The 17,154-nt window shown below is 39.3% G+C and overlaps 1 protein-coding gene across 3 annotated transcripts in view; it reads left to right on the forward strand.

Annotated features, from left to right (window-relative positions):
• XPNPEP3 (X-prolyl aminopeptidase 3) overlaps positions 1 to 17,154 on the forward strand; it is a 42,006-nt gene that overhangs the window by 13,263 nt on the left and 11,589 nt on the right. For all 3 annotated transcript variants that reach the window (XM_020876920.2, XM_070453407.1, XM_020876922.2), the window contains exons 3-6: positions 4,784 to 5,191; positions 7,048 to 7,250; positions 14,609 to 14,671; positions 15,785 to 15,898. In XM_020876920.2, coding sequence (XP_020732579.1) covers positions 4,784 to 5,191; positions 7,048 to 7,250; positions 14,609 to 14,671; positions 15,785 to 15,898 — 788 coding nt within the window. The remainder of the gene's footprint in view (positions 1 to 4,783; positions 5,192 to 7,047; positions 7,251 to 14,608; positions 14,672 to 15,784; positions 15,899 to 17,154) is intronic.

Genomic DNA, 17,154 nt, shown 5'->3' on the forward strand with positions numbered 1-17,154 from the left:
CCTGGTAGGGGAACTAAGAACTCACATGCCACAAGGCACAGCCAGAAAAGAAAAAAATCCTAACCTAGTTAGTTTCAGGAAGTAATTAAAATACATACCTAAATTGTAGCAAAGACTTGCATCTTTCCATCCATATTCAGTCTTCGTAAAAGTTTCTTCTCTGGGTTTTCTGCCTGGCTGATAAGATATGAAGAACATTTTTCTTATTGTCTTCAGAAGCCCAGTTCTCGACATCCTGGAAGAGCTTTTCTTCTTGGCAGCCGACTCTCAAGATTGATTATGAGACTTTGCTATTTACAGAGTCCAGATTGTGACATCTAGGCATTTGATTGGCTAAATAAGCTTGTTCGAGTAGCCCCTCTATCCTTAATTGACTTCACGTGATAAAATACTGACTGTGCCTTTTAATACTTTACAGTTTGATGAGGTCACCCATAAAGTCTATTCAGATACAATTTTATCTGAAGAAATTCAGGCTACACTGACTATAATGATTAGTTCTATGATAAAAGGCCATAATAACTGTCAGGTTTACCTCTAGGGTTAAAGTTCATTGCTTTATCACACTTTTACCCCCTCCTTCAATTGATAAGAAAAAGTATGTTTTTTTCCTTGGATAATTTTCTGTTGTGACCAAGAGTTCCTTGGAATTTCAGAAGTTTAGAAGCATTTAGTTAATAGTCACTCTATAGTGTTTATAGTTAGTAAGCTTGGAGAAATGTAGCCAGTGTTTTAAATATTTCTCATATAGTCATTTGTATGAAATTACATTCAGCAATGATAAATGCTTGAAGGATGTGAAAGATGGTTTTGCAATCCTGCTTTGATTTTTAAATACTTTATCTCTTTTTTTTCAGAAGTTACTTCCTAATATATTATGTGTATACTCTGTTATTAATGAAAATGAGATAACTCATTAATTAAGATCATTAATACTGTGAGTTTTCTTTCAAAATTTTCTTTAAAAACAAAAAATGAATTGATTTTTTAAGTTTAGTTTTATTACATGGACTAAAGCTGTGAAATAACCAAAAGTGAAGCACAGGAAAGGGACAAAAGTAAAACAAAAAAAGGAAAAGTTGGATAATTCACTTGTTATAACCAGCCTCTGCTTTTAGAAAAGAGTATCTGCTGTTTGTAGTAAACGAGGAAATTTCCAATATTGAGTAACAGTAGCCGACTTAACGTGAATAATTATCAGGGAGATAAATAGTTAACTATTCTTAGGCTCTGGTACAAAGTTCAGTATTCTGCAGTGGAGCCCTAGGGTACTCTTAGCCAACTTAATCCTGAGAGAAAGAAATATGACCTGAGCTCTTCTAGGACCAGCTCTTGTTGCTTTGCAGATTCAAATTGTCACAAGGCCCTTCATTCATCTATTTTGTTTCTCCCCAATTTCGTTAATAATAAAAATGTCAATGTTTCTATTATAGGTAAATAAAAGTTAAAAATTATTAAAGAGGTACAGCTACAGGTAACACAACTAGACGCTTCCCAGGTAGTCAGAAACAACCGAGTTGCATGTACTGGACATGAGCTCTAAGAAAATTTGGAGAACTTTGATTCCGCAGTTTCTCTCCTGGAACTGACTGACCTACAGAAGTAAGAGCACCAGTGTCTATAGGGCAGGAAGGCACCCTGTGGATATAAGTATAAAGATATTTATTATTGTAGCAGAAAGCAGAAAGTTATATGAGTGCCCACCAGTAGGGAAATTAATCAGGAAATTATGATACAGTGCCCCAAGAAATAATACGGAGACATCAAGCAGAATGAGTTGAAGTTATGCCAGATGAGTTGGTGGGAGGGATTTCTATGAGGTATTGTGTTAGAAAAGCAATGTGAAAAAAGAAAAGCAATGTGAAGAAAAGACTGTGGCGTCCCATTTTTGTAAAACACTAGGGACTCATAAAACCCTAAATGCAGGTAATGTGTATGTGTTTATATGAATATTGAGAAAAATAGGAAAGGATATGATGTTGTTCAGTCACTAAGTTCTGTTGTTGTTGTTTAGTTACTAAGTCATGTCCAACTCTTTGTGCTCCCCTGGACTGTAGCAGGCCAGGCTCCCTTGTCCTCCACTATCTCCTAGAGTTTGTCCGTAATTGCCTCTGCTTTCTACAGTAGCGTCTTTGACACCTTCCAGCCTGGGGAGCTCATCTTCCAGTGTCGTATCTTTTTAAAAAGCCTTTTCATTCTGTTCATGGGGTTCTCACAGCAAGAGTACTAGAGTGACTTGCCATTCCCTTCTCCAATAAACCACGTTTTGTCAGAGCTCTTCTGACCGTCTGTCTTGGGTAGCCCTGCACAGCGTGGCTCATTGCTTCCTTGAGTTATGCAAGCTCCTTCTCCCCTGACAAGGCTGTGATCCATAAAGGAGAAGTTTACTTACTAGAATACAAACCATGGGGATGGTTCTAATGTGGGTAGAAGGAGGGAAGGGGAATGAGGGCTCAAATAATGAAGAAATGGGAGGGGCGGAGTATGGTGTGATTACATTTATGCACAACTATAAGATGTATATATGGAAAAGAATTTTTAAAAAGGTAGATCAAAGGAACAAATGAGCATGATCAGGGTTAATTAAGAAAGTGTTTTGAATGAGAAGAGTCTAAAAGCAAACATCTTGAGCTTCAAGTCTTAGAGTGGATTGCTTTGGAAGGAGAAGAAATTTTAGAAAAGGAGCACATTGTGAGCAAGGTAATAGGGAAAGAACAAGTTGGACTTGAGACTTATAAGTAATTAATTTCACAATAATTGGAGGAATACTAAGGAAAAAGTTTAAGTCTCCAAAGACCACATATTGTGTAATTTCATTTATATGAAATCTCTATAACAGACAAACCCATAGAGACAGAAAACAGCGGTTGTCAAAGGCTTGGGTGGATTCAGAGGAAACAGAATGACTGCTAATTAGTGTGGGGCTTCTTTTTGGAGTAGTGGAATTTTCTCAAATTGTTTTGGGTAATGGCTGCACAAACCTGTGAATATACCAAAAGGCACTGAATTCTATACTTGTAAGTGGGTGAATTGTATGGTATGAAAATATCTCAGTAAAGCTGTTACCCAAAAGTGTTGGCCATATAAGTTGAAGTTACCTGGTAGAGAACATTAATATGTTAATATTAAATGTAAATGTATAGCTTAATTGAATTTGATCTAATGGACAATAGAAAACCATTATAGGTTATGAGTGTGGAGTGGACTGTCCATGGTTTCCCTTTTTTAGCCTTTTTATCTCTTTATTTGAGATTTTAATTGTAAGAGTATATACTCACTGAAACAAAATTCTAATAATATAAAAAATCTTGTTAGAGAATTTCAGTTTATCTCACTCTCCATAGGTTACCACTATAAAAATTGTGGTTCTTTTCCAAATTTTTCTAAATTCTTTTTTTCTCTCTCCTTTAATTTTTTTTTTAAATAATGGGAACATGTTGTCCATCTTGATAATTAATTTCTTATATACAGCGTGTTTCATGGCCATTTTCTCATACTTGCATACAGAAACTGGCTACCACAGGGAATAATAATTAGTTTCCCACATCACAAAGTCACTGTGAAGATTAAATAAGTTGATTGTTGTTGTTTAGTTTCTAAGTCGTGTCCACCTCTTTGTGACCCCATGAACTGTAGCCCACCAGGCTCCACTGTCCATGGGATTTCCCAGGCAAGAATACTGAAGTGGGTTGCCATTTCCTTTTCCAAGGGATCTTCCCGACCCAGGGATTGAACCCACATCTCCTGCATTATCAGGTGGATTCTTTACTACTGAGCCACCAGGGAAGCCCAAATAAGTTGATACATATAAATAATTAGAATAGTACAGACACATAGTAAGCATTCAGTAAGCATTCGATGTTGTTTTACTCTTAATATTGTTAAGTGTAGGCTTAGGAAGCAACTGTTTTAGTAGTTCTTTTGTTTGAGAACCTGAAATGAAAGCAGGCATAATTTCCATTTCAGAAGTGAAGCATTCACGCAGGCATCACTGGGCTAGCAGCCAGGCAGTCTTCTAGGTACTAGTATTAAGAACTAAGACATAACCCTTCAAAGGTTCTTGAAATGGGTTGTTTGGGTGAGCTTAAAGGAATCTGAGACTCTTGAAATTATATGTCAAAAGTTTGTATGTGCCTACACAAAGTTTAGTAAACAGAATAAATCCATAGCTTACAAAAGATTCTCTAGGGCATCTTCAAGTCTTTAAGAACCACTTACTTTATCAGATTTGATTCTCATGACAGTCCCAAGAGGTAGATAGTATTACTAGAGTTCAAAGGCCTGCTATATTCCAGTTGTTATTCTGGGCCCTGAGAATATAGCATTGGGCAAACAGACAAAATTTGGTGTCTTCAAGGAGCTTACATTCTTTTGGGTAAGTCTTACACAGAAAATGTGATCCTTCTCCTCACCTTGTATATTGAAACTTAAGGGCAACTTGGATGGTGTCCCTGAGAGTGCCTTCTGCATAATAATGTTTAATAAATATTTGAACGAATGAGTAAAAGAATGAACCAGAGAGCTGGAAAAGATCTTAAGGGGTCATGGTCCCAGTTTTCAGGCAGGACCACATCTAACTATCAATAATTTCTTCCAAATTTTTGTAGTGGAATAGAGATTTAAAACCTGGGTTATCATCTTAATTTTGCCATGTGCTGTGAGGAGATTGGGCATAAATTGAAGAAATGAACTTGAGTGTCTTCATCTAATATTAAACTATCTTAAGTATCGGTACTCTGCCACTATAGAAATGTGAAGCTTCACTGTTATCTGTCATTTCTAGGGGAGGTGACGCCAGGACTATCCCAGGTGGAATATGCGCTTCGCAGACACAAGCTAATGTCTCTGATCCACAAGGAAGCACAAGAGCAGAGTGGTACAGACCATACAGTGGTACTGCTGTCCAACCCTACGTACTACATGAGCAATGATATCCCCTATACTTTCCACCAAGACAACAATTTCCTGTACCTGTGTGGATTCCAAGAGCCCGATAGCATTCTGGTCCTTCAGAGCCTCCCTGGCAAGCAGTTACCAGCACACAAGGCCATGCTTTTTGTGCCTCGGAGAGACCCCAGTCGAGAACTTTGGGATGGCCCTCGATCTGGCACCGACGGAGCAATAGCTCTAACTGGAGTGGATGAAGCCTATACACTGGAGGAATTTCAGCATCTTGTACCAAAGCTGAAAGGTAACAAACAGATGGGAGCAGAGGTCAGATCACAGGCCAGGTTGGGACTAAGACCTTCTTGCCCATTTGTTCTTCATTTGCTAAAATTGTTAGCATGGCAGCATTTCCCTTGGCACTGTGAAAGAATATAAAGCTTTTCCATAAGACTTTAAGGATTTCACTTATTCATTTGCTAAATCTTCATTAGATTATTCATTCACAGAGACTGTTCTAGTGTGAAATCCCAAAAAGAGGATTTTAATGTGGAGGATGGACATGGGCCACTCTTCAAGATTACTGACCAGTCTATTGACCCTTGCCTGCTACTTACCTTACCAGTTTTGCCAACTCTTCAAAAACAGGCAGTATTCTCAAAGAATGATCTTTCACCAGCAGCAGAAACACCTGGTGATGCATTATAGAATTACAAATGGAGAATAGATACTGGAAGTGTAAAATCTGTGGCCCCCACTTCATACCTCCTATCAGAATCTGCGTTTTAACAAGATTCTCCGGTGGTTCATGTACACAGAGAGCTCATGCCCCTTGAAAACGTCACTTTTTCTATGTTTATTCTGGTAAAATTGTGATCACTCAATGTTTTGAGATTCCTTTTCTAGAACTTTTCATTATAAACTATCCTTAGTGATTCTTACACATCTACAGCTCCAAGAAGTATTTTATTTTTAAAAGTGTCTAAAAGTCACTTAGAGCCAAATTTGGTAAATAAGATAGATGATCAAGTTATAAAATAATGATTTTAGACAAAATAAGGTATTTGATTGTAAAATTTCAGTCTGATATTCTTGTAAGATTTATAAACATTTCTGAAGTCATTCTCTAATTAAAAGAGGATTTCAAAATTGCTTCCAACAATCCTGGATTGAAAGTTTAAAATCTAAAAAGGTTTTAAAAGCCTAAAAATGTTGGCCTATGATTTTATAAAATGACAGCAAATAGTCATGGTTGTTTTACTTTCTAAAAATTACAGCAACTAAATTTCTGTTCAAAGTAAGATCAGTTTTACATGTAGTCTACATTTAAAATCATTTTTATTTTAAAAAGTGAAAATATTTTGGAGATTATATCACTAATGCATATGCAATCAAAATCTTTAGGGCTTTTTCCCCTCTTCTGTCCCAAGTCCATTGTATGAAACATAGAAATCTTCAGATTTAAATTGTTGGGAACACTACTCATAGGTTTCTGTCAGAAAATAGAAAGGTGGGGGGGGGGGGGAACAAATAGAGACATGGTGTAAGTGGAAAAAATTTTCATGGTGTGCCTTATCTTATGTCTGGAGCAAAAATCAGCCATTTCCTTGGGTCTCCAAAGTGGAAAGGTGAACTGTGGTTATCTGTAATGAGAACACATGGCAGATGAAAGAGGACAGGTATTCTGGATGAATGTGGATAATCAGCTGTGAGACCCCCTCTCACCAGTACTGAGACTGTTTGAAACTAAGGCTGGTGCACTTTTAACCATGAGGTTGTAAGCTGAGTACTTTTTCTGTCCTTCTGTGTTCAGTTATTTAACAATACCTCTAGCTGACTTGTGGTGTGGAGAACAATTGTCACAATTTTTGTTGAACAGTTAATAAATAATCAAAGCTTGAGTAAAGCTCTAGGTTCATCTATTGTCTTTACGAAAAAAAACACTGAAGTTTGAGGGCAGAAAAAACCATATATCCAGTCTCAGAATATCTTGCCATTTTCAGGAAGGGCCTTCCCAATGACTTATGACCCATTCCTTCAGGTCCTGAGAGAGCGTGTTCAACCCTTTAGAGTTTATACTACACATTTTAAAATAGTTTTGACTCTTCAAGTCTATGACAGGTGGTATTTCTTGTTGCTGTCTTATTTTAAATCTGTTTCAAGCTGAGACACATACACTGTGGTATGACTGGATGAGGCCTGCTCACAAACAGCTCCACTGTGACTACCTGCAGCAGCTGGCAGAGGTCAAAGCCAGGAGCAAGAACAGGGTCCGGGCTGTGCAGCAGCTGGTACAGCGCCTCAGGCTGATCAAATCTCCTGCAGAAGTTGAACGGATGCAGGTTGCTGGGAAGCTGACATCACAGGTATGGTTCCTACTGAGAAAGTTCTTCCCAAATTAAAAAAGTCCAGCTTTTAGGGTTCAGTGGGCACCTTGAGGTTGTGTACCCAGGGCAGTAGTCTCACGGCACATGGACATTTAGCTTCTGCTTTGATGTTTACCAAGTGTGTCTAGAGACTTGTGCAGTACTTAGGAAGGCAAATCAGATCTCCTTCTTATATCTTTTTATCCATGGTCTTAATTGTTTCTCCTTGGAACAACATTAAGTTAATTCATTTTATTTCCTTTCCTTATCATAATTACAATAATAGTGGCAGAGCTTATTAAAGTAGATTCATGGGACCTAAAATGACCATGCTTACAAATTATCGGTTTATTACAGGAGAAGGGCATAGTTTACCAACAGCATTAACGTGAGAATAGCTATCACAGCCAATGGCTATCTCACAGTCATGTCCAGAGAAGCTGAGTGCAGGCTCCTGTTGTCCTTCCTCAGTAAGGACCATGCAGGGTACATTTTCTCTGGGGCTCAGGAACCACAAATGCATGCATAGAACACCTTGGAACCAGGGAGCCCCAGGAATCTCAGCTAGGGACTTTTGGATTTTGGTCTCGTTGGCATATTCCTGCTCTGTAACAGCTCTCACAGAGACCAAACCTTTGATCTCATCAACATAGAGTAGATGACATTCTACCATCATATTGTGATACTTGTTTTAAACCATCATTACAATTGATGACTACATAATGTTCATGTAGATTATTATTAATCAGTGTTTTTCAAGTTCAACCTGTTAAATATTCCCACAGGTTGCTTCCCAACATAGCTCCTCTATAATAGAACCATCCTATGATGTGAGAATCAAAAACAAAAAAACCCAAAAACTAGCTACATTTGTATTGTTTCATACAGTCAAACACAGAGCTCTCATCTCTTGTCCATTTTGAGGATGTATGTCACTCCGGGAAGTGTGTTTGTTAGGTTGGCTATTGTGTAGATCTGTTTAGGCTCTTCAAAAGAGGAAGAGATTTCATCAGAGCCCTCCACCCCAAGGGGCTTCTGAGTCAAGGCTAAGAGAAATACTATTGCCTTGCTTTAAGCATCTTTTCACGCACAAAATTATGTTACATTTTCCCTTTTAAGTCACCCATTGATTGCTCCCTTGAAGCTGTTCTCCATAGTGGCTTCACCATTTGACGTTTCTGCCAGCAATATACAAGGGCTCCAGTTTCTCTGCATCCTCACCGACACTCGTATTTTGGTTTGAGGGTTTTGTTTTGTTCATTTGCTTTGATGATAGCCACTCTAATGGATGTGAAATGAAATGGTGTCTTGGGCTTCCCTGGTGGTCCAGTGGTTAAGAGTCTTCCTTGTGGAATAAAAAGAATCTGCCTTGCAATACAGGGGACATCAGTTCGATCAATCCCTGGTCCAGGAAGATCCCACCTGCCCCGGGGGATCTAAGCCAGTGAACCATGACTACTGAGCCCATGCACCGCAACTGCAGAAGCGTGGGCACCCTAGGGCCGGGGCTCGCAACAAGAGAAGCACTGCAGTGAGGAGCCCTCGCACTGCAACTAGGTAGTAGCCCCACTTGCCATAACTAGAGGAAGTCCACGCTCAGCGAAGACTAGGGCAGCCAAAAATAAATTAAGTAAATAATTTTTCTTTTTTTTTCTCTTTTAAAAACAATTTTATTTTATTGAAGTATGCATATGTGAGTGTGTGCTCAGTTATGTCCGGGTCTTTGCAACCCCATGAACTGTAGCCTGCCAGACTCCTCTGTTCATGGAATTTTATTTCTTTTATTTTTTTTTAAATTTTTTCCATTTATTTTTATTAGTTGGAGGCTAATTACTTTACAATAAATAAGTAAATAATTTTCACACACACGCAAAAGAAATAGTATCTCATTTTGCTTTTGATTTGCGTTTTCCTAATCACGTATTGAGCATCTTTCTGTTTGCTTATTGGACCTTAATATAATCATCTTTGGAGAGATGTCCATTCAGCTCTTCTGCCTGTTTTCTGATAGAACTGTTTATCTTTTTGTTTTTCAGTTGCGGAGTTCTTTACGTAGTATTCTGCATACTAACCTTACTAGATAAGGGTCTGATTTTTTTTGTCCTCCGTCAGTGTGCCGTGCTTGAATTATCTTAGCTGCAGCGCGTCACAGAAGCCTCGCTGGTTCAGTCAGTCAACAGTGGCGCGAGTTTCTCTGGTTGGAGCGCCACCTGCTGCCCACAGTGGGTGAAGTCTGAAGAAGAGGGAGCCTTCTCAGACCAGAGCCACGCCTGCCAGCAGCTTGCGATTCCTTTCCAGTCCATTATGCTAGCTGCTAAGGTTCAGAATCTTTTTCAGATTCCACTGATTTAAAAGCTAGTACTACTTCAGACCAGCAGTGGTTTGGCAGTCACCCAAGCTCAGAGTTTTATTTTCATCCCTCTTATCAGAATCATCCTTTTTCTTTTTCTTTCAAAATAATGCCTTAACCATATATTTTAAGAATAATTCAGGTACACTGGAACAATTGTCCACATGCGCAGTAAAGATGTTGGACCCATACCTCACACCATATACAAAAATTAACTCAAAATAGATCAAACACCTAACCTCAAGAGCTACAAGTATATAAAGCTCCTAGAAAAAAATACAGGGCTGAATCTTTATGACTTTGAATTTGTTAGATATGACACCAAAATAAGCAACAAAAGAAAAATAGATAAATTAGATTTGGTCAAAATTAAAAATAGTTGTGTTTCAAAGGGCATTTTTCAAGAGAGTAAAAAGGGGACCTCCAGAATGGGAGAAAATGTTTGCAAGTCATACATCTGATAAAGGTCGAGTATTCAGAATATGTAAAGAATTCTTGCAACTCAAAAGCAAAAAAGGAAATGGCATGATAGTCCAGTGGTTAGGACTCTACGCTGTCACTGCTGAGGGTGACCACGATCCCTGGTTGGGGAACTAAGATCCTGCAAGCCTCTTGGCAGAGCCAACAGAAAAAAAAGGACAGCCCAATTATAAAATGAGTGAAAGTTGAAGACATCTCTCCAAAGATATACAAATGACCTAAGCACTTGAAAAAATGCTTAAAATATCATTAGCCATTTGGGAAATGCCTATCAAAATCAGATACCACTTCATACCTAATAATATACCTTATTAAAAAATAAATAGCAGATGTTGGGCTTCCCTGGTGGCTCAGTGGTAAAGAATCTACCTGCCAGTGCAGGGGCCATGGGTTCAGTCCCTGGTCAGGGAAGATCATGCCTCGGGGCAGCTAAGCCTGAGCACCACACTGCTGAGCCTGTACTCTGGAGCTTGGGCACCGAGAGAAACCAGCAGCATGAGAAGCCCCTGCCCCGCAACTAGAGGGTAGCCCCCGCTGGCCGCACTAGAGGAAGCCCGCACGCGATAACAAAGACCCAGCACAGCCATAACTAAACAAAAATCTTAAAAAATAAATGTTGGCAAGGATGTGGAAAAATTGGGACCTTTGTACATTACCCTGGTGGCTCAGACAATAAAGCATCTGCCTGCAATGTGGAAGACCTGGGTTCAATCCCTGGGTTGGAATAAACCTCCTGGAGAAGGGAACAGCAACCCACTCTAGTATTCTTGCCTGGGAAATCCCATGGACAGGAACCTCGTAGGCTAGAGTCCATGGGGTCTCAAAGAGTCAGGCATGACTGAGCAACATTTACTTACTTGTACATGACCAGTAGAAGTATTCAGTCACTGTGGAGAATACTTGGGGGTTCCTGAAAAAAATTAAGGAATCATTATATGACCTGACAGCTCTTCTGTTAGGTATATACCCAAAAGAATTAAAAACAGGTGCTCAAACAATGGTGGCGATTGTTTAGTCACTAAGTAGTATCCAATTCTTGTGACCCCGTGGACTGTAGCCTGCCAGGCTCCTCTGTCCATGGGATTCTCCAGGCAAGAATACTGGAGTGAAAAAAAAAACCACAACACTGGGGTGGGTTGTCATTTCCTTCTCCAGAGGATCTTGCTGACCCAGGGACTGAACCCAGATCTCTTGTATTTCAGGCAGAATCTTTACCGACTGAACTATGAGGGAAGTTGAGACACTATTGACAATAGCCAAAAGGTGCAAACAACTCTTATGACCATCCATGAATGAATGAATAAGCAAAATGTAGTATAGTGTGTATATATATATATATACACAGTGGAATACTGCTCAGCCATGAAAAGGAATGACATGCTGATACATTCCACATTGATGAACCTTGAAACCATTACCCTAAGTGAAGCAGACCAGACACAAAAGGCCACACATTATCTAATTCCATTTATGTGAAATATCCAGAATATGTAGATCCATAGAAACCAAAAGCAGATTGATGCTTGCCAGGAGCTAGGGTGACAGGGAAATGGGGAAATTAACTGCTTACTGGCGAGGGCATTTCTTTTGGGGTGGTGAAAATGTTTTAAGCTAGACAGAGGTGGAGGCTGCCCAGCATTGCCAGTAGACTAAATGCCACTGAAGTGTTCACTTTTTTTTTTTTTTTTGCCACGAGACGCAGCTTGTGGGCTATTAGTCCCCCAACCAGGAACCGAACCTATACCCCCTATGGTGGAAGCACAGAGAATTCCCCAAATTGTTCACTGTTAAATTGGTTGATTTTATGTAATTCAAATTTCATATCAGGTTTAAAAAAAAAAGAATAATGAATTTAGATGCCAGATATACTAACAAATGGCAGTTAAACAGGTCAGTTGTTAAAGACAGTGGTAGTGCTTATGAGTCTTGAGTTACTAAAGGAGAAGGGTACAGTATAAGGGTACAGTGGGTCAAGAAGCAACATAACTGAACTTGGAACAACGGATTGTTCAAAGTTGGGAAAGGAGTACGTCAAGGCTGTATATTGTCACTCTGCTTATTTAACTTATATTCAGAGTACATCATGCAACATACTGGACTGGATGATCTCAAGCTAAATCACAGTTGCGAGAGGAAGTAACCTCAGATATGCAGATGATACCACTCTAATGGCAGAAAGTGACGAGGAACTAAAGAGCCTCTTGATGAGGGTGAAAGAAGAGTGAAAAAGCTGGCTTGAAACTCAACATTCAGACACTAAGACCATAGTATCTGGTCCCATTACTTCATGGCAAATAGATGGAAATGTGGAAGCAGTGATAGATTTTATTTTCCTGGGCTTCAAAATCACTGCAGATGGTGACTGCAGACGTGAAATATAAAAGACATTTGCTCCTTGGAAGGAAAGCTATGACAAACCTAGACAGCATATTAAAAAGCAGACACATTACTTTGCTGACACATACGGATATGAGAGTTGGACCATAAAGAAGGCAGAGCGCCAAAGAATTGATGCTCTCAGATTGTCCTGCCAAGAAGACTCGAGTCCCTTGGACTGCAAGGAGATCAAACCAGTCAAAATTTTCAGTTGATTCAGGAAATCAACCCTGAATATTCATTGGAAGGATTGATGCTGAAGCTGAAGTACCAGTACTTTGGCGACCTGATGTGAAGAGCTGCTTCATTGGAAAAGACTCTGATGCTGGGAAAGATTGAAGGCAGAAGAAGGGGGCAGCAGAGAATGAGACGGTTAGATAGCATCACCAACTCAACAGACATGAATTTATCTTGGGGAGACAGTGAAGGACAAGAGAGCCTGGCACACTACAGTCCATGGGGTCGCAAAGAGTCAGATATGACTTAACCATTGAACAACAACAATAACCCATCAGCCAGGTCCAGAGTACAGGCTCCTGTTCTCCTCCCTCAGTCAGGGCTGGGGAAGATGCGTTTTCTCGGAGGCTCTGGAACCACAGATACACACATAGAATGCCTCGGAACCAGGCAGCCCCAGGAATCTCAGCTAGGGATCCTAGGGTTTTGATCATGGTGGTGTATTCCTGCTATGAAGCAGCAAAGCCCTTCAGAGGTCCCAGGGAACCCAAGAACAAACCATTAATTTCACTGTTATCAATACTGATAAGCTGATAACAGACTGCTTGGAAACTCCTCTCAGCGCTATTAACCAGCATACTTCAGACCTTGACCAGGATCAGTGCTCGGCAATGTTGTCCTAAAATTTAGAAGTATTGAAGTGGAAGTGTCAGTCACTCAGTTATGTCCAACTCTGCGACCCCATGGACTGTAGCCCATCATGCTCCTCTGTCCATGGGATTCTCCAGGCAAGAATCCTGGAGCGGGTTGCCATTCCCTTCTCCAGGGGATCTTCCCAACCCAGGGATCGAACCTGGATCTCCCACATTGCAGGCATGTTCTTTACCGTCTGAGCCACAGGGAAGCCATTTTAGAAGTATTAAGTCTAGTAATTCCTTTAATCTACCAATTTAGTAATGACAACAGAGAATTTGCCCTTATTTTTCTTAATAAACAACTTCTAGCTATCAGTGATTATATTCCTTCAGGGTTCCCAACATTCTAATCTAGAATGTTTCTATAAGACTTTTGATATTTGGGCAAAATAGTTTCCTTAAGAATAGTTACACTAAGAAAAGGGTAAAAAAAAGAATCTTACAGAAAAACCTGAACAAACTTTTTGGCCAACCCAGTAATTCTCTGTGATATCCGCATTATATGTGTGTCGTGTTTTCTATCTTTGTAAACATACGTGTTTGTAATTCCTCACTGGGCCTTGTTTCAAAAAGGATTTTGATTAGCTTACATGGATACATTAAATACAAGAGAGCATAAATTCCTGATAGAGTTGAAGAAAACCTAGGTTTGAGGGGAATGGAGCTAAAACAAAATAAAACCAAAGGCACATTGTATAAGATGTTACAGAAAACCCCAAATGAACTTATTAGCCAATCCAATTATTAAATTACTTTTATTGTAGGCTGGTGGTTCTCAACTAGGGGCAGTTTTGCATCCCCTAGGGGACATTTGGCAACATCTAATTATCACACTTAGGGAATGCTACTGTCATCCTACATTGAACAGGATAGCCCCCAAACAAAGAATAACCTGGCCCAAAATGTTGATAGTGCCAAGGTTGGGGAAACCTGCTGTAGGCTGGACCAGTCAATCCATAATTTCGTATATTCTAAGGCTGTAGAAGCATTTTGAAACATAAATGACAAATGTGTTTCCATGTAGCTTATTCTAGCATAGAGTGTATATTCTAAGTGGGAAGGTTGAATGCTCTTCCACTAAGTCTCATCAGCCAACTATTCCGGAAAGCAATATTTTCCCCTTTGGAAAACTGTTTTATCATGTTCACAAAACCATAACTTCAGGTCAACAAAGTTGGGAGAACTGTGTTTTTCATTTGAGCTCCAGTATTTTGAATGTTTGGATAAGCAACGTAGTTAAAATGGGACTATGTTTTTTTCTTCTTTCATTCTCTTTGCAGGCTTTTATAGAGACCATGTTTGCCAGTAAAGCCCCTGTGGAAGAAGGCTTTCTTTATGCTAAGGTGAGCTTTAAATGCCTGGCGAAGTTTTGTCGGAGGCAAATGTACTTTCTTGATTTGCATATGGCATCCAGTTGGCTTTCATGGACATGACCAGGGTATCCATGAAGAGGATTTGGTTCTTAAATGTCACTGGTAATTTATTAGATGAGTCTAAAATATGTAGAGCTACCCTGGTAGCTCAGATGGTCAAGAATCTGCCTGCAATGAAGGAGACTCCCAGTTCAGTTCCTGGGTCAGGAAGATCCGCTGGAGAAGAGGTAGACTACCCACTCCAGCATTCTTGGGCTTCCCTGGTGCCTCAGCTGGTGAAGAGTCTGCCTGCAATGTGGGAGACCTGGGTTTGTTCCCTGGGTTGGGAAGACCCCTGGAGAAGGGAACGGCTGCCCACTCCAGTGTTCTGGCCTGGAGAACTCCATGAACTATTCCATGGGGTCACAAAGAGTCAACACGACTGAGTGACTTTTACTTTCTTTCACAATTAAATGGAGAAAATTGAAAAGAACAGATTAAGAAGGAAGGACTTTCACAAGTGGGAGTTAAGAAGAATCATAGTGTTTAGGTAAATATAAAGGCAGAGAATCTGAGGTGGTTCTGTGGATAATAGCAGATATGAACCAGTCTCCAGCTTCATTCTAAGATATAACGAAATTAGAATTTACCATCTGCCTAGCATCCTTTCTCATATTTCCAGAACATGTAGGTTGGTAGCTATTTGGAAAGTTGAAATTGGTAATTTAGAGCTGTTGTTAAAAATGCAAGCTGTATTCCAGTGTTTACCTAAATAAGAAAAGTAACATGTAAAGTATCTAGACTGTATCTCTGTACTTATCCTGATCATAAGTTTTCTATGCTCTCTTCAGGACTTAACTGTTTGAAAATCATAGGAAAGTTAGAGCACTTGGAAGAAAATAACAGTATTGGGGTGATAATAAAAGAAATGGACTGAAATTATAGCATAAAACTTTGGTTAAAAACATGTGATGATTCGTTTTCCGGTATTGACTTAAGTACTTGAATGGAGCTGTGGGCTGTTGAAGAGAGGCTAGACTGGGGCAGCCTTAAGGAAATCCTTTCTTCAGTCCTGCATTGTCATACTTTGCTGTTGTTTTTCAGTTTGAGTTTGAATGCCGGGCCCGTGGTGCAGACATCTTAGCTTACCCACCTGTGGTTGCTGGAGGTAACCGGTCAAACACTTTGCACTATGTGAAGAACAATCAGCTCATCAAGGTACGTAGATCCCCTTCAGTAGCTACTGCCTCTGGGTTCAGATGCCTTAGTAGGAAACAGCTGTAGCCTCACAGCCCCCTAACTTTCAGCTTTCACAAACTAACTGCCGTTTATAAAGCCCTTTGTTCATAAAATGCTTTTACAGACGTGCTATCCTTTGATCCTCACATTAGCACTGTGAGATAGGAGCAGTTATTAACATGCCTGTTTAACAGAAAAAGAAAAGAAACTTTAGGTAACTCATTAATGCAGAGCCAACTATTCTAGTCTAAATCCTCTGCTCATTTCATGTGGTAAAACTCCTTCACTGAGGTCTTGTGCCAACAACGGGCCAAGCTTATTTTGGGAGCAGGCAGATTTTACCAATAGCTTACTAGCTGTGAGGGAACTTACATTTTAAGTGGTTTTCTTCCCAAGTGAGTTACAAGTAAAGAATCTTATATTCCTTTATTAAGTCTACTTTTAATTATCTACTTAAATTTACAGTAAATTCAAAAAAATGAATATAGCAAACGTGTAAATTACACATTTTTTTTTCTAATGAATACCCGTGAACCAGTGACTCAAGAACATTGCGAATATGTTCAATCTACTTACATACCCTTATGCTCTGCCATCCCACAGCCTCCCTCCCAAAGGTCACTAAGCAGTATCCTAAATTTTTGTTTGTCATTCTCTTGGGTTTTTTTAAAAAAATAGTTTTATCATATAGACATCATTCCCCAATGTTAATTAGTTCTGCCTCTTTATGAACTATATAAAAATTACATACTGCTATATTGTAGTTTTGGGAGCTTAACTTTTCTTTTTACTCAAGCAAGATAAAATAATTTTTTCCCCATATATTTGTATCTGTTTACACTCTTACCAGCATATATGTATAATTAATTCTGTTGACCATATTCTCTCTGTCCCTTGCTATTATCAGACTTCTTAATTTCTATCATTTTAGTTGGAATAAGACATTGTGGTCTCTTTGTGATCTTAATTTCCATTGCCTTTATTACCAATAAAGTTAAGCATCTTATCTTGTGGCATAACTGGTTTCAACTTGCTCATATGTTGTTTAGTATATTCTGATTTGTGTACATGAGTGAGATTGTCTTGTAATTTTCTCTTGCTGTCTTTTTCTGGTTTTCACGTCAAGGAGTCAGTCAGTTTATTTTTTAATATTATAAAATGATTTGAATTAATGTTCCTTGAAAATTGGTTAGAATGTCCTGTGGAATTACTTGGGCCTGATATTATCTCTTGTG

This window comes from Odocoileus virginianus, chromosome 23, assembly GCF_023699985.2.
Source record: "Odocoileus virginianus isolate 20LAN1187 ecotype Illinois chromosome 23, Ovbor_1.2, whole genome shotgun sequence".
NCBI classification, from domain to species: Eukaryota; Metazoa; Chordata; class Mammalia; order Artiodactyla; family Cervidae; genus Odocoileus; species Odocoileus virginianus.